At 39.9% G+C, this 24890-nt stretch overlaps 1 protein-coding gene across 2 annotated transcripts; it reads left to right on the top strand.

Annotated features, from left to right (window-relative positions):
- The first annotated feature begins 232 nt into the window (after nucleotides 1–232).
- LOC117523354 (galectin-related protein-like) lies at nucleotides 233–14467 on the top strand. 2 transcript variants are annotated; one of them, XM_034184848.1, is made up of 5 exons: nucleotides 233–480; nucleotides 917–1003; nucleotides 1089–1177; nucleotides 6217–6403; nucleotides 10310–14467. In XM_034184848.1, the coding sequence occupies exons 1-5, from the start codon at nucleotides 319–321 to the stop codon at nucleotides 10451–10453; spliced, it is 669 nt and encodes a 222-aa protein (XP_034040739.1). In that variant the 5' UTR covers nucleotides 233–318; the 3' UTR covers nucleotides 10454–14467. The 2 variants fall into 2 exon arrangements, with proteins under 2 accessions (XP_034040739.1, XP_034040740.1); XM_034184849.1 differs by having other exon boundaries at nucleotides 235–480; nucleotides 923–1003.
- The last annotated feature ends 10423 nt before the right edge of the window (nucleotides 14468–24890 follow it).

Genomic DNA, 24890 nt, shown 5'->3' with positions numbered 1-24890 from the left:
CTTCAGTCACTCAGAAAATATTGACTATTTACGCTTTGTTTATTTAGGTTAGAGCTCCATATGTGCCACATTCATTCTAAATATAACATCACCAGAGTGGCGCTGTTCATGACCCATTTTATCAAACAAAGAAAAAGCCGGTATAGTGTGTTTTGTGTGTTGCTGTTTCTTTTTTCCGAACTGGAAATAATAAAAAAGAGTCCAAGAAGCGCGTCGCCTGAATGTGTCCGATTAGTCTTCTTGTCCGACAGACGGGGATTAATCCTTCATAAAGCATACGTCAGCACATATATCCGCCCCTTTCGCGCAGACACGGGGATGTCCGCAGGAGCCCGTCAGATCCCCACGAACAGGAACATCCCCTGGAGTCCGCCAGTGCCACGACGCGCGCTGACGCGCCACGCACAGTCCGCCGCACGGCAGCATCCTGACGCTATTCTGCTCAAGATGGCGGTGCAGGCAGCGGAAAAAGACGGAATAGTGAGTATGTGGGATCTGCACGAGAGGCGGGCTTGGCTTTAAATTGCGCCGATTTTGCGCGTAACAGCCTAAAGTTTGGTTTTCAGCGCACCGTTATGGTGCTAAACGCCTGCGGCCGCGCGCAATGAGAGCGCAGACAGACTCGCCTTTCATCCGAGAAATCCGATACGAGAGCGGCGAAAACGCACGCGGGCCGCTCGTTCTGCGCATTGATTGTGCGCATTTTCTCCAAAACCTGGCCGGTTGGGAGACTGAATCATTTTTGTTCTTTTTTTAATGTCTCCAGAGCGCATCAGAGTGACAGCTCGTTGTTTGGAGCCACGTGAGGCCTCGAAACGTGTATTATATGATTATTGTTTAAGAAAGGGTAATAAATGAGTGCGTGTGTGCTGCTGCTGTTTGAAACATTTGCTCTGTGTGCCTTTTGTGTCCGCCGGTGGAGAACGTGGATGACAATCTGAACGACTCGCTGGGGAACCCCGGCCTCATCTCACCTGACAAAGAAGATTTAACACGTCTCCTGGTAGGGGCGAAAAATACTTGGTAGTGTCTTTGTTGTTGAAACCCACGCGTGGCTGTGTACAGTTAATTGCGTGTGATTTGCGCAGACGGTGCCGTTCAGCGGGCGCATCAGGGGCGGCATGCGTCCTGGGAAGAAGATCATAGTGATGGGCATTGTCGACTTGGAGCCAGAGAGGTAAGAGAACGCGCACCTCACAGCTGCATGCCTGCAGCGCAGATTGATTATTTTTAATCAGATCAACCGGCACGTACCCACGCACGCATGTATGGTTTCTGCAATCCAGTCAGACTTGCATGTCCACTACAGGACGCACAGCCCGTGGGGAGCTAGCCGGCGTCTTAAGTATGCAGACACAGGGCGTTAACCCCCCCCCCCAACACACACACGCACACACGCGCGCACACACACACACACACACACACACACACACACACACACACACACACACACACACACACACACACACACACACACACACACACAGTGAGCCATTTTAGTTGGGGGTGGAGTTAAAACAGACTTGTTTTGGGTGTGCCTTCTTCACTATACACGGAAAGTTTTTGGAAACTTGGAATAAACCACCACATGAGCTCATCATGTTCAGTCACTGCTGGCCCAGTTTGGATGACTGTCCCAGCTGTTCTGCAGCTTCCAGTCCACCCCTGTGTGACAGCAGGGAGACAATCCTCAAATCTGTCATTTGGGTAAAATTGATGCGTGTAAATGACATTCTGATAGCTCAGTCGAACTTCACATCTCTCCACCCTCCACCCCACAACACCTCCTTTTTGTGGATTTTTTAAAGGTGCCCTGACACTTGCATGAGTTTGATCCGCGCACTTTCACGCATTCTGCCGTGCAGGAGAGTTAACTCTTTGTAAACTGTTGTAAACTGTGCGCGGCTTCATGCATGTTGGCAAAGAAAATTTTGAAATGTTCAAAATCTCTATTTACATGAGCTTCAAGTGAACATTGTGCAAACAATTCAAAAACACGGAGTGTGAGTGATTGCGTCAGTGCACCGCATCACAGTGCAGCTTGTCTGAACGATTATAACAAGATGTTAAATCTATCATAAACATAATTTTACAGCCACTCATAAGAAGGAAAGAACATGCAGCTGTTTTATCAAACTATTACGATATAAACATCACAAATAATTACTTTTTAGATGCTTCCAAATGCTTTCGCCACCTCATTAAGAGCACAAGAGTAAGAGGGAGAAAAGCAGCATCTGGAACAGTCCCCTGTTATTCCGGAAGCGATTACAGGCGTTTTCAACAGCCAACTTGGAGAGAAAATGATTAATCTGCTACAAAATAATTATTTCATTTACGCAGTGTCCAGCGCACAACGTGATGCATCCAGCAGAACAAAGCACGGCATCCACAGAGGAATGCTAGAGCTGTCACAGAGTGACCATTGGGTTCTTGGTCACCTACATGACTAAGGCCCTTCTCCCCTGATCGCTCAGCTTTGATGGGCAGCCAGCTAGTCCTGGTGGATCCAAACTTCTTCCATTTCCAGATGATTGAGGCCACTGTGCTCATGTTTCTGTACCCTTCCTCAGATTTGTGCCTCGAGACAATCCTGTCTCGGAGGTCTACAGACAGTTCTTTCAACTTCATGCTTGGTTTGTGCTTTGACATACAACTCAGACATGCAACATGTCAACTGTGAGACCTGATATGTAGACAGGTGTGCCTTTCTAAAACATGTCCAATCAACTGAATTTACCCCAGGTGGACTCCAATGAAGCTGTAGAAACATCTGAAGGATGATCTGTGGAAATAGAATGCACCTGAGCTCAAAATCATGGCAAAGGCTGTTAATACTTATTTACATGTTTTTTTTAGTTTTTATTTTTAATAAATTTGCAAAAATAAATAAATAAATAAATAAAAACTTTTTTCATGTTGTCATTATGAGGTTCTGTGAGTAGAATTTTGAGGGAAAAAAATAATTAGGCTGTAACATGACAAAATGTAGTAGTGAAGTGCTGTGAATACTTTCCCAGATGTACTGTAGGTCAGTGGATAAATACTGAACTCCAAAACTGAGCTCTCCTCCAGAAAAAAAAATAAAATAAAAAATACAGCTTTAAAATATCTTCGCCAAAGCTGCAAAGCCACATGCATGTAATTTAGAAGCAGGTAAAGACGAAATGCAAGAAGATGTGGGACATGTTTGACCAGTTTCATCAAGATTTGCGTATTAATTTTGGAGAAATTTCAAGAAATACAGCGGGGAAAAAACCGGAAGGTCCCATGTCCATAAACACTGTATATGGAGCATAGTTTGTTTTTTGGCAGCAATTTTGAACCTGGGTGTCCTTCACTGCTGGACTGGTAGTATTGCACACTGGGCATTTGCCCGCTGGCCTGATGGCCTACTGGCCTGCAGATTTTTTTTTTTACGAAGTAAAGCGAGCTGTGAGCTTTTCATCCGCGTTTTTTTTTTTTTTTTTTTGTAGCAGCTACGACTCGTTGTCACCTCTTAAAGCATGGTGAAAACAGCACACCTGCACTGAGCTTTACAAAGACATTTTTATGTTTTTTCCTCCTTTATTTAGAGCTGAGCTGAGCCGCTCCGTATCTGCACGTTAAAACAGCTGATCCTCCGCGACGCGTCAACAACTAACACTATTTTCCACTCAAATGCACCTAAACTCTCTTTCTGAGGACCACATGATGTGAAAACGCAATAAAACTTTCTGACCTGTAAATCGGGTCAGGTTTTCTGCATAAATAAATGTTATCCATTCTTTGTGCTCAAACGCCAAAGCAGGGGCGAATCCAGATGGAATGGGGGCGTGGGGCAAGGATGTCCCCCCCTCATAACACCCCTAGATTAAAGGTCCACTTTTGAAGCCTTTTTTTTACTATAACTACTAATACTACTTAAAATAATAATAATTTCGACAAGTAAAATGTTTAGAGAAAATTTAAATGTTAGAAAAATGTTAGAAAGAATTTAATAGTTACATTTATTAACAATGTAGGTTAGAAATTACAAGTTTTACTGTTACAGTGCTGTCAACAGTTAAATATGACGTCAAGAAAGAGGTCTTTATTTTTTCTTTTTATAAAACAAGTATTTATTTTCATTGAAGTCAAGAAAGGGTGACTATAAAGTGAGGCGGGGACCACTACAGCCATGACGGTAAGTGAAGGTTAACTTCAGCTATTAATTGATGAACGGCAACCTAACTTGTTCATAAATCAGACGTCTGTGTGTGAGAGAGACATTCTGATCTTCTGGTCCGAAGTAAAGTGCTGTCTAACTGGGTCACTCAGATGTGAATTAAGGTTGGATATTATTTTCATCCGTGCTAACTCTGCCAGTCACATAACCTAGCCTAGCAATGTAACCTGTGCAAATGGTGTGCATGGCTAGCTACCATGCTGTCGCCGCCAGGTTGTTTCTTTATTCTATTTGTGTGACGGTCGTGCGTCGGTCATACGAAGTATGCTGTTTTGCACAGTCTACGGTGCGGTGGCGTGGTATAACGGCGTCCCTGTCTAAAATGTATTTTCCCAAGTCCTGACATAATTTCACATACCTAACATTTTACTTTAAATTGAGAGTCATTCTCTAAGTTGATTAGCAACACAAATTGGTAATAAAAGAAATCCTTGGTGTTACTTGTAGCTTGTAGTGAGATAGACAACTGTCTCCGTCTTGTGGCCTTTTTGTGTATTGCAGTTTCAAAAGTTCAACCTTTGTATCCAGTCATTGGTCCAGTCATCCAGTCATTTCTTGCTTTATATGATGAAGTGTATCACACAAGTAATGATATATTATTTATAGTATAGCCTATAGTATTTCTATAACAAATGTTTTTATATAATTTCTATTTCTAAATTTAAGTAAAAAGGCTGAATGAAATGACGGCTTATTATGTCTAAAAAGTAATGTGACCTACTGTCAATAGATCGTACTTTTGATAAGCCTATGATAACTGTATTTCGGGAGAACTTTTCATAATGCTTCTTATAGTGTTAAAATGTATGTGTCTCTTGGTGCACATTGATCGGTTAAGGGACCAAAAAAACAAACAAACAAACCGCACTGTCACAGCAGGCTTAATTTTTTTCCCCCTTCGATACCTGGTGGTGGCCTGGTCTTGGTTAAAAATGCCCGGCCTGAAAAATTTCCCCAGTCCAGCCCTGGTGCCCTTCATGATACTAACCTTCCCTGAGTTTAACAGGCTCTGTACTAAATCTGAACATTATAACCAAATGTTTTAATCATAGTTTGTAATTCCATATCATCTGCTTATATATATATATATTTTTGAGCTGTGTCTTTTCATCGCTTTATATCAGTGGGCACTCTCAATATACTATCTGTAATTTAGATTATGTCTGTAAGGTTTTTTTGGTTTTAGGTTTATAAAATGGTGCATTTCATTGATATTTTGCACACAGCTTTACCTCAGTGTCGACTAGTTAATTTTGTCACACTCCTACCCAGCTGAAAAAAATAATTGTGACGTGTTATTTTTTTTTAAAAAGTATTTACTTTAGTCTGAGCCAGTACATACTACTGGTTTCTCCTAAGACCTACCTATTAATGTTGTCATTGGAGATTCACTTTATAACTCACAAACTGTTGGATTAAAAAGCTGAAGTGATGGTTTACATGTTATTCAGGCCAGTCTGCTGGAGAATCCTTGGTTCAATTCCCCGTCGGACAGTGGACTCACTAACGGCCCTTGGGCAGGGTGTGTAGTTGAGTGCCTCGCATGGCCGTATCCATCACTGTGAAGCACTTTGAGCCTGTACATCATATGGACAAGCGCTATATAAATGCTGTTTGGGCCACAAAACATGACTGTGGTCTTCACAATGTTGGCACAACTGATGTCATGACACTTCTGGTCTTTTCTTCATGGAGCCGCAAAGATGGAGCAACTCCAGTGCCGCTTCTAATTCCAGCAGGTTTTAAGCACACGGTCTGTACGCCTAACCTCACTGATGGAGGCAAAGCTGCTAAACTGCACATCTTTAAGATGAGGGAGGATGTTTCTCCAAATTGCCAGCAGGGATTATTTGTAATTAACACATTTGTTTTGCTCCGACACAACAACAGCAGCAGCAGCAGAATTCCGACTTATCCTAGATTAGCTACTGAACTCAAATCCTACATGTGACACCCCCGTTTGGTGTCATTGTATGACTCCTTATGGTGTAGCCTTCCTCCCTCCTCAGCTTTGACGTGAGCCTGACCTGTGGACGTGACACGGAGAAGGAGGAGTCTCAGCATGACGTGGCCCTGAAGCTCGCCGCTCGCTTCGCAGACCGCCAGTTCCTCCGCAGCGCCCGCATCTCCGGGAAGTGGACAGAAGAGGAGGCATCCACCACCTACTTTCCCTTCATCCCCGATCAGCCTTTTAGGGTAAGGATCACTTTTAAACATCAAACTTGTTTTGGTCTTGAGGAGCGCGAGCAGTCCAGGATGTTGTGTTTCTGAGGCTCATCACTTCAGATAAACCCTCACCATATAGATTTTATCATCTAAAGATTTGACACTCATTCTGTTGGTGATAATTATACAATAAAATGATTTTGCAGGGTGCTATGGTTTATTATCATATATCTATAAATGATACACCAATATGATTGGATAAAACACTAAAGAATAAATAGCAATACACCCTTTTCGCAGCGGGTAATATTTTTCATACCACCCGAGTAATCAGCCAATCCGGACAGCGGAGCAGCGCCACGACGAAGAGGCGCGGTCAGAGGAACTGTGAAATACTGGTGAGTCACTATTAATAATTTCTTAAGTGTCCAACCTCATAGGTTGATCGTTAAAATTAAATTCGTTAGTTCTAAAAGCCATCATAATTATTTATAGGAAAACATTCAATTTTTTCCTACTAAAATTTGAACTTTGAGTGTTTATGCAGAAAATGTTAATGCCTGATTGAGAAAAGTGTATAAAGTGTGTAGTGAGGGGTTTTACAGCCTTAAAACATCTATAATAATTGTAAAAAATAACGCTGACTACTTCGAGGATTTCGCCTACCGCGGGTTATTTTTAGAACGTAACTCCCGTGATAAACGGGGGACCACTGTATATGTTAAAATCGTTATCAAGTTGTTCACCAATGAATATGGCTTTTTACACCCTTCAGAAAACCATACAACATTTATCATTTATAGGTATATGATAAAATCGTTATCAAGTTGTTTTACCAATGAATATGGCTTTTTACACCCTTCAGAAAACCATACAACATTTGTCACTTATAGGTATATGATAAAATCGTTATCAAGTTGTTTTACCAATGAATATGGCTTTTTACACCCTTCAGAAAACCATACAACATTTATCATTTATAGGTATATGATAAAATCGTTATCAAGTTGTTTTACCAATGAATATGGCTTTTTACACCCTTCAGAAAACCATACACCCTGAGGCCGATAACTGATATTATTATATGGCTATGACAGTGTGCCTGCTCTGATTGGCTGATTTCCAGCCTGATATTTTCCCATATCGGACTGTTACCATGACGATCGGTCTGGATTGTGTATCGGATTTGCGACTTTGTTTACCATTTTCACTGTACAAAATAAAACAAAACAAAAAGTGAACAAAGAAATTATGAGCAACGAAGAGGACCATTCTCAGAGTGAATTTTATTACACTGACAAGTTTGAATTGGAGGAATTAACAGCAAATGAGCTTGAAGTGCGCATGGAAAATGAACACCAACAAGATGGAAAACACAGCTTTGAACAGCTGTATAATAAGCAAATTATTAACCTGGCTGCGCTCTGTCTGTACAAAAAAGACCAGGGTCTGATATTTTCCTGTACAGACCTCTCACTCGGTTAATAATCTTTTATTATCGGCCCTCCATCTATGGTGTTGCTAATGAAATGTCGCCCTGCTAACCAAAGATGGAGAGCCGATGATAAACCATAAGACCCAGAATAAAATCATATTATTATCGTTATTATCATTTACAGTATACATGAACATCCTGTGAGCTTTTCATGCTGCTTGACCAGACCAAAGTTCGATCAATTCGTTTCTGTACAACGTGTTTCACTGATGTTCCTGTACTGCTAGTTAGCATGCTAACATCTCCATAAGATGTCCTGTAAATCACCTCAGAGGTATTAGCCAATTACAAACAAAGTGTTTTTAGATTTCAAAATGTTTATTACTCACTACATTTAGCAAAATATAAGATAAACATCTGTTTTTAGAGTTGATTGCTTTTTTACGTGGCACTTTTAAGTTGAAATTCTCTCAACTTTTCAGAGATGCGCTATGACATCACTGCAGCAAAAGAGATTCCACATTCAATGTTAAATAATTAAATGGGGTCACATCTTTTAAAATCTCATTGTTGGTGCATGAAAAGTTTAGTTTGGAGGAAAATGTACAGCTCTGTTTCAGCATTGAAATAAAAATATTGCCCATTTTCTTTTGTGACAGATTGAAAGAAACAAAGAAAAAAGATTAGCTACTGTTGCAGTCGTCGTACACAGATGCTGATCTCAGTCTCTGTGTATCAGGTGCAAAAACGAGGGATTGGGGGGGGGGGGCAGCACATTTGCACGATGAGTAATCTGTAATGTCATATTCCGCTCTAATAATCAGAGCGTACACATTGCACACATGGTGTTCTACTAAAAATACAAACTCTCCATTTAACATGTGAAATCTACAGTTTGAGAAATGTTTCAGTCTGCCTTATTTTGTTAAGAGTCACCTGGCTTCAGTCCAGACAGTAACTAACAGTTATCCTACTGAATAGTAGAATTTTTTTCAACATTGAGTAATTCCATAGTTTCCCTCTTTGATTTCCTGTAGTGTTCCTACTTACAACTGTAGAGCAAGTGGCTCTGTGGGACAGGAACAGAACAACTAATAAAATATAAACTAAGGTCCTTCGGGATGGGGGGCACACCCCCTCTCACCCTTTATAGGGGCATGACCAAAAAAGTCACAACTCCACCCCCTTCACCTGAATCTAGATCCGCCCCTGCTGCGATGTACTGGCACTACTTCTTGGGAGAGTTGTAAAGTCTCGTCTTGTTGAATGCTATCATACTGGTGTACCTCAGGGGCCTGTGTAGGTCTTCTTCTTCTTCTAAGTAGTTAGTGCCATCCAGCTGTCTTTTAGCAGGATTACACAAAAAATGTTTTCAACCAATCTCTAGTAAAAATTAATGAATAATCAGCATGATGCAGAGAAAGAACCTCTTAAGTTTTGGTGTGGACCTGGACTTGGGTGTGGATTGCCGATCTATCCCAGTGATGTTTTCTTCATCGATTGTTCTGTCATGGTAACAATTTTCAATGCCACAACATGAATGTCAGATAAGTTTTGAAGAACATGACACAGACACAACAACAACCATGTTTGCTATTTTTTTAAGATGTGATCCATGTCTCCGGTGATGCAGTGTCGGGCCACTGATAAAGTGTCAGTTTTTTTTTTTTTTTTTTTTTTGTGGTTGATAGGTCAGAGTGGTCACAACACAGTGCAAAGCTGGCGACTGTAGATTAACACTTAGTTTCTGCAAAGAACACTGCCTGTAAAGGAAACATTTTAACACTTGGAAGTTTATTTGATAAACTAATTTCAAATGAGTTATGTTTGTTAAATGATATAAATACAGTAACTTAAATTTACATTTACATAATATTAACAGTGATTACATGTCTTTTAAAGTTGGAATTGTCATACTTGTTTTACTGTGAAATTTTATATTAAAATGCAGTGCAAGTGGAAAGGTGACAAAGTAAAACAACATATACTAGTAACAACTTGAACCTTGTGGTTCTGCTGATGTAGCACTACAGCCATGCACACAAAATAACGCATTTCTTGTCAGTGTAGTGTACGCAAAGCCATTGTTGGTAAAAATCGTTAATATGAAAAATGTGGCTATACGTCGTCTTCTTTTTCTTCTTTCGGCTGCTCCCTTTAGGGGTCGCCACAGCAGATCAATCATTTCCATCTCACCCTGTCCTCTGTATCTTCTTCTGTCACACCAACCACCTACATGTCCTCCCTCACCACATCCATAAATCTTGTCTTTGGCCTCCGTCTTCTCCTCCTGCCTGGTGGCTCCATCCTCAGCATCCTTCTCCCTATATACCCTGAGTCCATCCTCTGCACATGTCCAAGCCATCTCAACAAGCCTTAGTGTAACTTTTTTCCCACATTTTTCGTTATGTTCTTTCCATCCTCTTTTTTTGTCAAATAAACTGTATTTTTGATGATTACTCCTGATCTGATTCTCTTTTTCTCTCTTGCTTCCTCTGCAGATTGAGATCCACTGCGAGCATCAGAGGTTTCGGATATTTGTGGATGGACACCAGCTCTTTGACTTTTATCACAAAGTAAAAACGTTGCCCTTCATTGATACAGTACGGATACGTGGAGATCTACAGATCACAAAACTCGGTTAACTTCTGTCTGTGTGTTGCGTTTGTGAAGCGAGGACTTGATCACCGAGGAACACACACATTTATGCCACGTATGTTTGTTCTTTGTCTTACGTCATCATTCATCTCCCATCATGCACCACTGCAGTTGTGTAGCAAATGGGAAAAGGCTCCTTCAGTGAGAGCTTTGAGTTCTTCCACTGGTTCCATTCCGTATTTTCCTGAAGCATGTTTGGATGGAATGATACTATGTGGGTGAATGTATTTAGATCCATTTTCAGGTAATTTTCTGTCATTCTAGCACCAATTTTGTCAGATCAGGGGTCTCGCTGCATATTAATCACACTTTTTTTCTTTTTTGTGTGTGTACATGGAAACCTTTAGGATACGGAGACAGGCAGGTGTGAGATACTTTATCATGGAAACATAACTTCACTTCAGGAAAATATCAGACGCTTAGCAATTTATATGAAAGCAGATTATGGCTGACAGAGTCTAGAACCCCCAAATTTGGAGATTTGTTCAAAGTATTTAACTTAATATTCTTATGTGTTTACTTGACTGTGGTCTGAGGAAGTTCTATGATGCTTAAATATGATTTAAAAAAAGAAAAAAGCGACAGTGTGTAGGATTTAGTGTCATCTTGTGGTGAGTTTGTAGATTGCATTATGCCATTACCAGTCACTGATTCCTCTTCTTTTTTGTCCTTCAGTCTTCCAGTTGCACTGCAAAATATGAAAGGCGGAATAAGTTTGTCCATTTCGGGCTACAGTATTAACATGATAACCCCCATGAGGGGGCCCAGTTCCCGTGTAATTATAAAGGGCTCATTCTAATCGAATATAAACACATGGATTTGTTATTTCAGGGAATTGTAACAGGGGGTACTTCAAAAACATCTCAGCCTCACCCAGAAAACATCACAGGAGAACGACTGTTCTTGCATTATTTTTCAACACATAGTGTCTCTGGTCCACAACCTTCACTATCTCTTCAGGGAAGAAGGTCATATCTTGAGCTTCCAGATACTTTTCCATTTGAGGCTAAGAATGTTTTGAAATTCACTCGTATGCTAATGAAGAGATGGTTATGAATTCTCTTTTGGCTAATAAACGCCACTAAATCCTACACACTGTAGCTTTAAGGATAAAATGCACCATTACGGAACTTGCTGAATAATTTACTTGTCGGAACTCTGAGATGGTCACAAACAATGATGGCTGTAAAATTTTGTTGCTTTGGACTTGAATAATGCTCAAAGATCAGTCTGATGTTGCAGTCACATGAGAATTTTAGACCAGATTACAATTACAATGTAGACTTGTGTTGGTCTGATCAGGAAGATGCCATTTGCTTGACTAATGTGCTTGAATATCTCCCATCAAATTAAATTTTGGTGAACTCTTAAGAGGTGAACTCGCATTGATGCACAATTACAAGCTGATCTTTAAGAAGACAAAAATCAGTGTTGTCCAAAATAGTGGCAGAACTACCACTATTTTGTCAAGGAATTTAATTTTTTGCTCCTGTTACCTTGGTGGAACCATGTTTTCTGGGTCATTGGATAAAATAGATCTTTGCCGTGCCATAATTTAACATCAAATTGTTTCAGAACTAATCTGTTTTGGAATTAAGTTCATCTGATGACCATCTTGCTTGAGTTCAGAAGTCAACCACATTGGCCTACGTTTTCTGGGTAAAATCAGGGAGGACTGAAGTGTCAGTGTGTGCCTGACTATCTGTTCTTCCACCCTACAGTGTTGAACAGCAACAGCTGCTGGTCCTTCAAGACACTCTTGTACAAAATGTGTTTTTGTTACTATATTTCCTATTGCTCATATCAGGATCATTAGGAAATAGTTCGAACAAAAGACTGAATAATAAAAATACAATTCCTTCCTGTAATTGTTAAATTATTATTATTTACAGTAACTAAAAATTCAGCTAGCATAGCTCAGCTGCCACTAAGCAGACTTGCTTGGCTGGTTAGCATTTAGCTGGCTTGAAAATGAGCTCGTTGAACTTGTTGGCTAGCAAATAATGTTTTCTGCTAACACGCTTTCATTGGGTAACACTAGCGTGCTGCCCTGTTACTTATTTTGCTGAATTATTCCACAATGCAAGTCGTGACATTAGATATTTGTGTAATGATATTAGCTTCACCATGAAAATGTATTAGCCACAACAGGTTCCATATAAGATCTCCCAGTGCCAGCAAGGTTCCAGTCCACAAAATTTGGGTCACCAATCTCAAGTGTGACTGCAGCATAACACCTGATAAATTCCCAAGAGGGTAAAAAACATGACATTTTAAATGTCTTTAACATAAAATATTGTTGGTTGAGTGATACTTTGAGTTGGGATTTTGCTAAACGCACCTGATTATAAAGACTTGTATTTTTTGCTGTGGTTCTCCTCTCAAGATCAATATTCTGATCTGAATGTAGAGTTTGAACACAAATGCTGTTTCATCTGTGATGTGGCGCAGCTTCCCCTTTGGGTTCATTCTGGTTGACATGGTAACGTGCTGCAGACTCACTGACCTAAATTCCCCGTAATGAGGATTATATCATGACAAGATGTAACAGAATTCATACCATCATGTTAACATTCAGTACAGCCTGTGTGCTGTCTAAAGCTGATTAACTATAATTACAATGTTACAAGTCGTGGGTGTCAAGAAATTTCTTTCAAGCAAGTCTGGTGTGGAATTAGCTTGCTAACGTTTGATGCATTGATTGCACTATTTATTTGTTGAATCCAAACTGAATCAGAGGTAAAAAATAATATTAAGGCCCTGGTGAAGGAAAATAAACTTGAGATTTGGAAATTTTGCAAAATATTTCAAAAAAGTTTTGAAAGTCAAAATTTTTAACAAAAGAGGGGGAAAAGCCACTTTGGTTTCAGAATAATGTAATTCTAGGAGAAAAAATTACAAATTTATTCTTGGTTACGCTTTAATCTAAAAAATATTACAACTTTTAATTGTCAGACAGAGATTTTTTTTTTAACATTTCAACTTTTCATCCTACTTCTATGAAATTTGGAGTCAAGATCATCTTAAGATGAAGAACCTGTTAAAATGCCTTTAGCCAGATTATATTCTTTTAGTTTCTTGCAGCCGGTTTTCGGCCGCACGGCGCCACAGGCTCGCTCACTGTTGGAGCTTTTGGTTCTCTTCACGGATCAAACCACACATATCTTTTAGCTTTAATTTTTTTCCTCTTAAAAAGCATCACAAATAGAACATTTTCATTGAAACTACAGTGTTTCATTCCTGTTTAAAATAAAGCAGTCTGAAGACTGTGCTTGCATGGAAGACACCTCATTGTGTCTGAACGATGACATAAATTCTAAATTAAATTCATTTTGTCACTAAATGAAATTGCTGACACACTGTTAAGCCATGATGGATATGTACATGTATTATTATAACTTTATGCTCAAGACACTGATTGTTTATTTTATGTTTTATAACTTAAGCAGGACTTTATCCTCAAAATATTTAGAATTTCAGGTGTATTTATTTTAAAATTAAGAGAATGGGCCCTCGAATAGCAAATTCACCTCCTCGTCTTATTCAAAACAGATATTTGAAAACATTTTTGACAAAAAGCGAAAATAGGTGGGAAGCAGGGTCAGATCTTGATGGATATTTTGAATGTATAGCATTTGTGTTTCTGTCATAGCATACAATATAGTGAAGCAGAAAAATGTGTAATGTTTGCAGTTTTAGTGGTATGATTGTTGTACTTCATTCTCCTTCACGTGTTGTTTTATGACTTTTTGATGTTTTCTGTGTCATTCCATGCAGGTATTTTGTACAATGAGGCAAATGGATGTTTTAAAGCAGCTATATTCTTGTTTTTACACGTTTAACAAAATGTCTTTTATTCATTGTATTTTTTTTTGTCTGCATAACTGCTTTACACAGGACATCTGTTCATCACTGAGGCAGAAAAGAACTGATATTAGCTGTAGGAGAAGCTGCCTTCATCGTAAAACTCACAAATATTAAAGGTATGATGTTTTACGGTGCTCTGTTTACAGGATGTTTGCTTTTCTGTGCTTTAAACCAGCCACTTCCACACGTAAGAACACCGCGGCCCACTTTCAAAACCTTCTGGAGGCGACCCAAACTTTTCATCACAATTTTTATCAACGCACACAAGACAAACATTAAATATTTCCATACATTTATTACATCAGATAAATTACAAAAAGTTAATGCAAATAAGTGAATTAAGAATAAGTTAAATCCCACAGCTTTATTTCAGTTTCATTTTATTTATGAGTCATTTTAAGCATCATTACAAAATTGAAAATGCTGTTTTTATACATTTATTTTTAATGACCTCTCATGACCCAACTGGAACACCATCAAGGCCTATCAAGGGGACACGTCCCACATTTTTGGGAATTGCTGCTTTAAGCTAAACACAAAATATCATCACTTTATACATTTCAGCTGATTCATCATGGATGACAATAAAACTTGGATGAGGTTGGATGAGTGTTTTTTTTTTTTTTTTGGAGCTGTAGAGACAAAGTTCATCAAAGTGAAATTGTGTGTATGTGGTTTGTGCAGATTGTGACTCTGTGGCCTGGTTTTGTTTTGTTACGATATAGATTTTTTTTTTAGACTAAAAGTTTACTTTTTTCCTCTTACATTCCAGTGTTGATTTACGAGAATCGATTAGAAGTTTGACAGCTACATCGGTGCATCAATACCACTTAAGGGGACTAAACAGCCTCAGTATACTATGGCCTACACAAAACTTATGGTGGCCTTCCCAAGCTGGTAGCTGTTGCCAATTACACAGGGGTCAAAATTTAAAAAATGCTCCAATCATATTCAAAAGTACACAGCGTTATTTATCTGATCATACATATTCCAAAAAGGTATAGTTTGGACTTTCTATGACTGAATGTTATGTAGTTATGGGGCAAAAACCGCAAAAATGGTGACAAAGGTCAGTTTCAGTTTGTAGAGGGGTCAAAAATTAAAGTTGCTCCAATTCTGGTAAAAGGTGACGCAAATTCTTGGTTGAGTTAATGGGGTTTTAAAAAAGAATAGTTTGTACCATCTGTCATGCTTAGTTACGAAGTTATTGGGCAACATATGATATATGTCATAGAATTTAATAGATGTCGACCTTGTTTGATCTTAACTTTGGAGAGCAAGCATTCAATATGGTCAAAATTATTCCAGTTATTAACTGTATGATCTCACCCAATAATTTTTTACCACTTTTGCCCAGAACTGGAGCAACTTTAAATTTTGTCCCCTGTGTAGCCATTCATTGACCCTTTCCTGGCTACAGCTAGCACCCTGGGATGGCCACCATATACATTCAACAAAAATATAAACGCAACACTTTTGGTTTTGCTCCCATTTTGTATGAGATGAACTCAAAGATCTAAAACTTTTTCCACATACACAATATCACCATTTCCCTCAAATATTGTTCACAAACCAGTCTAAATCTGTGATAGTGAGCACTTCTCCTTTGCTGAGATAATCCATCCCACCTCACAGGTGTGTCATATCAAGATGCTGATTAGACACCATGATTAGTGCACAGGTGTGCCTTAGACTGCCCACAATAAAAGGCCACTCTGAAAGGTGCAGTTTTGTTTTATTGGGGGGGGGGGATACCAGTCAGTATCTGGTGTGACCACCATTTGCCTCATGCAGTGCAACACATCTCCTTCGCATAGAGTTGATCAGGTTGTCAATTGTGGCCTGTGGAATGTTGGTCCACTCCTCTTCAATGGCTGTGCGAAGTTGCTGGATATTGGCAGGAACTGGTACACGCTGTCGTATACCCGGTCCAGAGCATCCCAAACATGCTCAATGGGTGACATGTCCGGTAAGTATGCCGGCCATGCAAGAACTGGGACATTTTCAGCTTCCAAGAATTGTGCACAGATCCTTGCAACATGGGGCCGTGCATTATCCTGCTGCAACATGAGGTGATGTTCTTGGATGTATGGCACAACAATGGGCCTCAGGATCTCATCACAGTATCTCTGTGCATTCAAAATTCCATCAATAAAATGCACCTGTGTTCTTCGTCCATAACAGACGGCTGCCCATACCATAACCCCACCGCCACCATGGGCCACTCGATCCACAACATTGACATCAGAAAACCGCTCACACACACGACGCCACACACGCTGTCTGCCATCTGCCCTGGACAGTGTGAACCGGGATTCATCCGTGAAGAGAACACCTCTCCAACGTGCCAAACGCCAGCGAATGTGAGCATTTGCCCACTCAAGTCGGTTACGACGACGAACTGGAGTCAGGTCGAGACCCCGATGAGGACGACGAGCATGCAGATGAGCTTTCCTGAGACGGTTTCTGACAGTTTGTGCAGAAATTCTTTGGTTATGCAAACCGATTGTTTCAGCAGCTGTCCGAGTGGCTGATCTCAGACGATCTTGGAGGTGAACATGCTGGATGTGGAGGTCCTGGGCTGGTGTGGTTACACGTGGTCTGCAGTTGTGAGGCTGGTTGGATGTACTGCCAAATTCTCTGAAACGCCTTTGGAGACGGCTTATGGTAGAGAAATGAACATTCAATACACGAGCAACAGCTGTGGATGACATTCCTACTGTCAGCATGCCAATTGCACGCTCCCTCAAATCTTGCGACATCTGTGGCAATGTGCTGTGTGATAAAACTGCACCTTTCAGAGTGGCCTTTTATTGTGGGCAGTCTAAGGCACACCTGTGCACTAATCATGGTGTCTAATCAGCATCTTGATATGACACACCTGTGAGGTGGGATGGATTATCTCAGCAAAGGAGAAGTGCTCACTATCACAGATTTAGACTGGTTTGTGAACAATATTTGAGGGAAATCGGTTTTTTTTTAATGAAAGACGTGCGGAAAAATGTGTAATGTTTGCAGTTTGCGGAAAATGTGGAAAAAGTTTTAGATCTTTGAGTTCATCTCATACAAAATGTGAGCAAAACCAAAAGTGTTGCGTTTATATTTTTGTTGAGTGTATGTGTCGGTCATAGTATACTGAGGCTGGATTGTAAGTGTCATTTAGTCCCCTTAAGTGGTATTGATTAGGTCAAAATTGATTAGAGGCTTGTGGACTACATAACAGGTTCCTCAACCAGAGACTGGTAGCCATTTACAGCTACCAATGCAAAACGCTACTTTTGCATAATTGGAATTGTACGTGCTCAAGTGTATTTGGCAATATTCAATTACACTTGTATGTAAGTGGATATAAAATAGTAAGTAATATGAATTTTTCCTACTGGTAAAGAGAAAAAATAAATAAATAAAGGATTCAGGTCACATTTCCTCAATTTTGAAATCAATAGGGAAATTCTTGCCAAAAATCACAAATGAGAAACCACTCTAAGACATGATCAGTGACTAGAACATGTTCTGGAATCCATCCCCTGACTTGTTGAAAAAACAAAACAACAAAAAACAAACAAACAAAAAACCGATGTAAAACTGATGATTTATAGTCATAATAATCCTTATATTTAATTTGTCCAGTTAGTGGCATTGATGGCCTCTGAAAGTTGGAGGGATAAATGGCCATAATTCATAAATAGATAATGCAATATTTTTGTTGAACCCCATAATTAAAGCAGAAAGTCTATATGACAAAACACATTAAATTTCATTGTGGTGGCATTCAGAGCTCAAATTAGAAAAACTGTGTCCCTGTACAAATACTTATGGACCTGACTGTGTTTCCCTCTGAGGTCACACTGACAGTTTGGGAGCAGAGATTTTCTTTCTTTTTTTCTCTTGGTTGGTTAGTCAGCCAGCTTGTTCTATTTTAGACACAAACAGGAAATAGTTCGAAGTGCAGCAGCTTGGAATCGTGTAAATAACTAAGGGTTCTGAAGAGGCGTTTGTTGACATTTGTAATATTACACTTTCATGTAAACAGACTCTATGTAAAGAAAACCGTCAAACGCGGTTGGTTTACTGGGACTCTAAAAATCTGACGTATGATCGCCAGCAGCTAAGAGTCATGGGAGGAGCTGCTGAACATGTAGATGTTATGAATTAAAGGGCTGAATGCAGAGAGCACTTTATATGTGTGTGTGTTTTCTGAAATATAACACACTCTCTTGCAGCTTTAACAAAGATAACATACATATTACAGCAGGATAGGCAACTGGTGGCCCAGGGGCCAGCTTAGGCCCTCACTTTAATCTGTCTGGCCCTTCCATGAATTCCCAATTAAAAATGAGTTATGATATATTCTCTTTTCTAATTCTAACTTCCACCAGCAGAGGGTGATCAACATTACTGTCACGTGTTGTTGGCTGATCAAATGAAAACTGTGGTAGTAACAGACTTAATCTTTAGTATTTTATTAAACATTTAATTTGCATAATATCTTTATGACCTTTGCTTTTTTTGCTTGTTTATTCCATCCGAAATCAAATTTGAAATATTTCATGCATTCCTACTACAGCAAAATATGACTTTTTTCCCTTGCTGTTATGTTTCGGACGCGGTCGGAGCACCGACCCAGCGTTTGAAGGACCAAGCATAAAATAAGCAGAGCACGGTTCAAAAGATAACAGAATTTAATAAACATAACAGTGAGTGATATTAAACAACTAAACAGTCCGCGGTCTGGTGAGGTGAAAACACGGCGCGCTCTCAGCAGCGCAAACGGTCCGGAGCCACAGCAGTTCGGACCCAGGGACCCCGCCGACACCCCCCAGGTGGCAGCGACAAACCGAGTCTGTGAAGAAAGAAAACATGAGGTGAGTCCAACTCCACACAGAGAGACAACTCAAAGGTGCACGCAATCAACAAACACTTCCTGGCTTAAATCTATACATCAGCTTCTCACCCTGCAGGCACGGAACAACTCAGTTCAAATCTCCACTGCAGCAGAAGCTGATTAGACAATTAGCATAACGTGACAGCTCACCAACACAAGGTGTGAGGGACACCAAATCCACTGTCATTATTTCATAAAAGTCACCAAAACCAAATTACCTCAGGAAGTGTGCTGAAGAGCGTGAGACCTCACCCAATCCTCCTTCACAGACTGTGGCGTCAAACCTGGAGCGGTCTCTGCGTCCGTGATGGTGAGATTGTTCTCCTGACGTCGATCGCACACGTCTGCTCACAAGGTCGAGTCTCTGGCAATCACACACTGTGCATTCAAGGTTTAAATGCAGCAATCTCTGATTAAGACAAAATACACCACAGCTGTGAGTCCTGATGACCTGCACGTGATAACAAGCCTCAGGTGTTCAGGGTGAGGTCCTAATGCTCAGCCATTCAGTCCTGAATGCATACCACCTGGTGGGGGAAACAGAAAACAAAAACCAAGCCAGCCAAACACCCCAGCCCACAACACTTGCTATTTTATTGAAGAGAGTAATGAATATATTCCAAACTGTTTAAATAAAAAAATCTATTTATTTATAATATTAGATTTTTAGCAGATTTTCAGCTTCAGTACTGCATATTCATGCATTATACTTTATAATTTTATTTTTAATTAGAACAGTCCTGATGTCTTCTTTAAAACCCATGAAAAAATGTTCCCAGAGACACATGCTCAAATACAAACTTTAAAACATAAAAAAAACAGACTGTAATCAAATATTGAAGGCCAACCTGCAAATTGTTTATTTTCAAAATAAGCACTTTAATTAGAATTCACATGTTCATCAATACTGAGTTGTTAATGGTGAAATATGCCGTCTGTCTTATGTACATATTTGTGAGCACAGCCTCAAGAGTTTTTGTTATTATTGGAAACAAAAATTGATTTATAGGCTAGAAGTGTTTATTTGTGCATGTTACAACTAGTAGCTGGTGAAGTTTTACATGTGAAAGACTGAGACATGAAAAGTTTTCCTTTTACTTGTTAATGCCATCTTATGTTATTTTCAAGGACAGATTTAGCTTCTGGTTGCATCATATTTTTCTAAACCCTGATTACCTTTTCTTAAGATGGGATTTATGAAAATTCTAGTTTAATGCATAATGTGAACAAAACTGACCAAACATTAGGCTGCAGAAAATAAGACTATGGACTGGATCAGGTGGATCATTAAATAACCTTTACAAATCACAAACAAACAACAAAAAAGTTGATGTCTGTAAGAATGGTTGATGTGAGTAGATAGAGAAATGAACATATCAGTATCTGAAACAGTGAAATGATGAGATTGTGTCAATGCTGCTGACTGTTGTTGTAACTGAGCATTTATAATGCTGGTCTGCTCTGGAGTGTCCGATCTGCTGGTTCTGGACATATGTCACGGCACAGCACCAGTGTTGAAATCAGGACGATGTGTTTGACTTTTGTATTGTGATCTTCCACATATTTCTTCTAATTCTCATTGTTAGTAAATGTAGCTACTTTCCAATAAACTTCTCATTTCTGATTGAGATTGTGCTCAACAATGAATGTCCACACAGGTAACAAGAAAAAAAGGGTTTCTGTATCTCTGGCAAAGTTCTTCAGGTGGTAAAGTCTTGGAAGAGCCCTCTAAGCTATGTACCAGTGGCAGATAGAAGAAGGCAGACGTCAAGAAATCCTAACAATGGCTAGCAAAGACTGGGCTGAAGGATTATGGCAGGCACTGAGAACCAGGTCCATGGATGCAGTGGCCTAGCATAGCAGATAGGACCCAAGTTTCAGGCTGTTCAAAGATGCCCTGAGACAGTCCCTCACGTAGTGGGAGGGTGCAAGCTGCACAGTGAGGTAGTGTACACTGAGAGAACACCAAATAGGTGGGACAGCGTGGAGGAACATCTGTGCCAAACATGGTCTGGAAGCACCAAAGTCCAAGTGGGAACACCATCAATCGTGGTTCAGAACAGCAGAGATGGACCAAACAGGTGCTTCCAATCAACCAAGATGTGGTGGTTGAGAAGGAGCAGAAAAGGACTGTTATGGTAGATGTGATAATTCCAGGTGATTACCGACATCAGAAAATAGATCGAGAAGTACCAGGGATGAAGGAAGAACTACGAAAGATGCAGAAGGTAAAGGCCACAGTGGTGCCAGTGCGAATAAGAGCTCTTGGGGCTGTGACCTCCAAACTGGGAGAATGGAATCCAACAGATTCCAAGTGCAACCAGTGAGGTCTCTGTCCATAAGAGTGCAGTCCTACAAACAGCTAAGATATTTCACATACTGCAACCTTTGTCTTTTGCATCATAGGTCACAGTTGGAGGACCGGAAGAGAAATGCATTTTCATACCACCCCCAGTCTAATTTTCAAATACACCTTGCAGTGCAGTGGGATCCAGAGGAGTACCGCCTCAGTTCACCCACCAAATTCAAATCAAATCAAATCAAATCAATTTTATTTATATAGCGCCAAATCACAACAAACAGTTGCCCCAAGGCGCTTTATATTGTAAGGCAAGGCCATACAATAATTATTGAAAAACCCCAACGGTCAAAACGACCCCCTGTGAGCAAGCACTTGGCGACAGTGGGAAGGAAAAACTCCCTTTTAACAGGAAGAAACCTCCAGCAGAACCAGGCTCAGGGAGGGGCAGTCTTCTGCTGGGACTGGTTGGGGCTGAGGGAGAGAACCAGGAAAAAGACATGCTGTGGAGGGGAGCAGAGATCAATCACTAATGATTAAATGCAGAGTGGTGCATACAGAGCAAAAAAAAGAAACACTCAGTGCATCATGGGAACCCCCCAGCAGTCTAAGTCTATAGCAGCATAACTAAGGGATGGTTCAGGGTCACCTAATCCAGCCCTAACTATAAGCTTTAGCAAAAAGGAAAGTTTTAAGCCTAATCTTAAAAGTAGAGAGGGTGTCTGTCTCCCTGATCTGAATTGGGAGCTGGTTCCACAGGAGAGGAGCCTGAAAGTTGAAGGCTCTGCTTCCCATTCTACTCTTACAAACCCTAGGAACTACAAGTAAGCCTGCAGTCTGAGAGCGAAGCGCTCTATTGGGGTGATATGGTACTATGACGTCCCTAAGATAAGATGGGACCTGATTATTCAAAACCTTATAAGTAAGAAGAAGAATTTTAAATTCTATTCTAGAATTAACAGGAAGCCAATGAAGAGAAGCCAATATGGGTGAAATATGCTCTCTCCTTCTAGTCCCCGTCAGTACTCTAGCTGCAGCATTTTGAATTAACTGAAGGCTTTTCAGGGAACTTTGAGGACAACCTGATAATAATGAATTACAATAGTCCAGCCTAGAGGAAATAAATGCATGAATTAGTTTTTCAGCATCACTCTGAGACAAGACCTTTCTAATTTTAGAGAGATTGCGCAAATGCAAAAAAGCAGTCCTACATATTTGTTTAATATGCGCATTGAATGACATATCCTGATCAAAAATGACTCCAAGATTTCTCACAGTATTACTAGAGGTCAGGGTAATGCCATCCAGAGTAAGGATCTGGTTAGACACCATGTTTCTAAGATTTGTGGGGCCAAGTACAATAACTTCAGTTTTATCTGAGTTTAAAAGAAGGAAATTAGAGGTCATCCATGTCTTTATGTCTGTAAGACAATCCTGCAGTTTAGCTAATTGGTGTGTGTCCTCTGGCTTCATGGATAGATAAAGCTGGGTATCATCTGCGTAACAATGAAATTTTAAGCAATGCCGTCTAATAATACTGCCTAAGGGAAACGTATAAAGTGAATAAAATTGGTCCTAGCACAGAACCTTGTGGAACTCCATAATTAACCATAGTCTGTGAAGAAGATTCCCCATTTACATGAACAAATTGTAATCTATTAGATATATATGATTCAAACCACCGCAGCGCAGTGCCTTTAATCCCTATGGCATGCTCTAATCTCTGTAATAAAAGTTTATGGTCAACAGTATCAAAAGCAGCACTGAGGTCTAACAGGACAAGCACAGAGATGAGTCCACTGTCTGAGGTCATAAGAAGATCATTTGTAACCTTCACTAATGCTGTTTCTGTACTATGATGAATTCTAAAACCTGACTGAAACTCTTCAAATAGACCATTCCTCTGCAGATGATCAGTTAGCTGTTTTACAACTACACTTTCAAGAATTTTTGAGAGAAAAGGAAGGTTGGAGATTGGCCTATAATAAGCTAGGATAGCTGGGTCAAGTGATGGCTTTTTAAGTAATGGTTTAATTACTGCCACCTTAAAAGCCTGTGGTACATAGCCAACTAATAAAGATAGATTGATCATATTTAAGATCGAAGCATTAATTAATGGTAGGGCTTCCTTGAGCAGCCTGGTAGGAATGGGGTCTAATAGACATGTTGATGGTTTGGAGGAAGTAACTAATGAAAATAACTCAGAACAATCGGAGAGAAAGAGTCTAACCAAACACCGGCATCACTGAAAGCAGCCAAAGATAACGATATGTCTTTGGGATGGTTCTGAGTATTTTTTTCTCTAATAGTTAAAATTTTATTAGCAAAGAAAGTCATGAAGTCATTACTAGTTAAAGTTAAAGGAATACTCGGCTCAATAGAGCTCTGACTCTTTGTCAGCCTGGCTACAGTGCTGAAAAGAAACCTGGGGTTATTCTTATTTTCTTCAATTAGTGATGAGTAGTATGATGTCCTAGCTTTACGGAGGGCTTTTTTATAGAGCAACAGACTCTTTTTCCAGGATAAGTGAAGATCTTCTAAATTAGTGAGACGCCATTTCCTCTCCAACTTACGGGTTATCTGCTTTAAGCTGCGAGTTTGTGAGTTATACCACGGAGTCAGGCACTTCTGATTTAAGGCTCTCTTTTCCAGAGGAGCTACAGCGTCAAAGTTGTCTTCAATGAGGATGTAAAACTATTGACGAGATACTCTATCTCACTCACAGAGTTTAGGTAGCTACTCTGCACTGTGTTGGTATATGGCATTAGAGAACATAAAGAAGGAATCATATCCTTAAACCTAGTTACAGCTTTTTCTGAAAGACTTCTAGTGTAATGAAACTTATTCCCCACTGCTGGGTAGTCCATCAGAGTAAATGTAAATGTTATTAAGAAATGATCAGACAGAAGGGAGTTTTCAGGGAATACTGTTAAGTCTTCAATTTCCATACCATAAGTCAGAACAAGATCTAAGATATGATTAAAGTGGTGGGTGGACTCATTTACATTTTGAGCAAAGCCAATTGAGTCTAACAATAGATTAAATGCAGTGTTGAGGCTGTCATTCTCAGCATCTGTGTGGATGTTAAAATCGCCCACTATAATTATCTTATCTGAGCTAAGCACTAAGTCAGACAAAAGGTCTGAAAATTCACAGAGAAACTCACAGTAATGACCAGGTGGACGATAGATAATAACAAGTAAAACTGGTTTTTGGGACTTCCAATTTGGATGGACAAGACTGAGAGTCAAGCTTTCAAATGAATTAAAGCTCTGTCTGGGTTTGGATTAATTAATAAGCTGGAATGGAAGATTGCTGCTAATCCTCCGCCTCGGCCCGTGCTACGAGCATTCTGGCAGTTAGTGTGACTCGG

The sequence above is a fragment of the Thalassophryne amazonica genome, chromosome 13 (genome assembly GCF_902500255.1).
Source record: "Thalassophryne amazonica chromosome 13, fThaAma1.1, whole genome shotgun sequence".
Taxonomy (NCBI): Eukaryota; Metazoa; Chordata; class Actinopteri; order Batrachoidiformes; family Batrachoididae; genus Thalassophryne; species Thalassophryne amazonica.
Note: the sequence above shows the minus strand (reverse complement) of the source record. Positions and strands in the feature narration are given on the sequence as shown.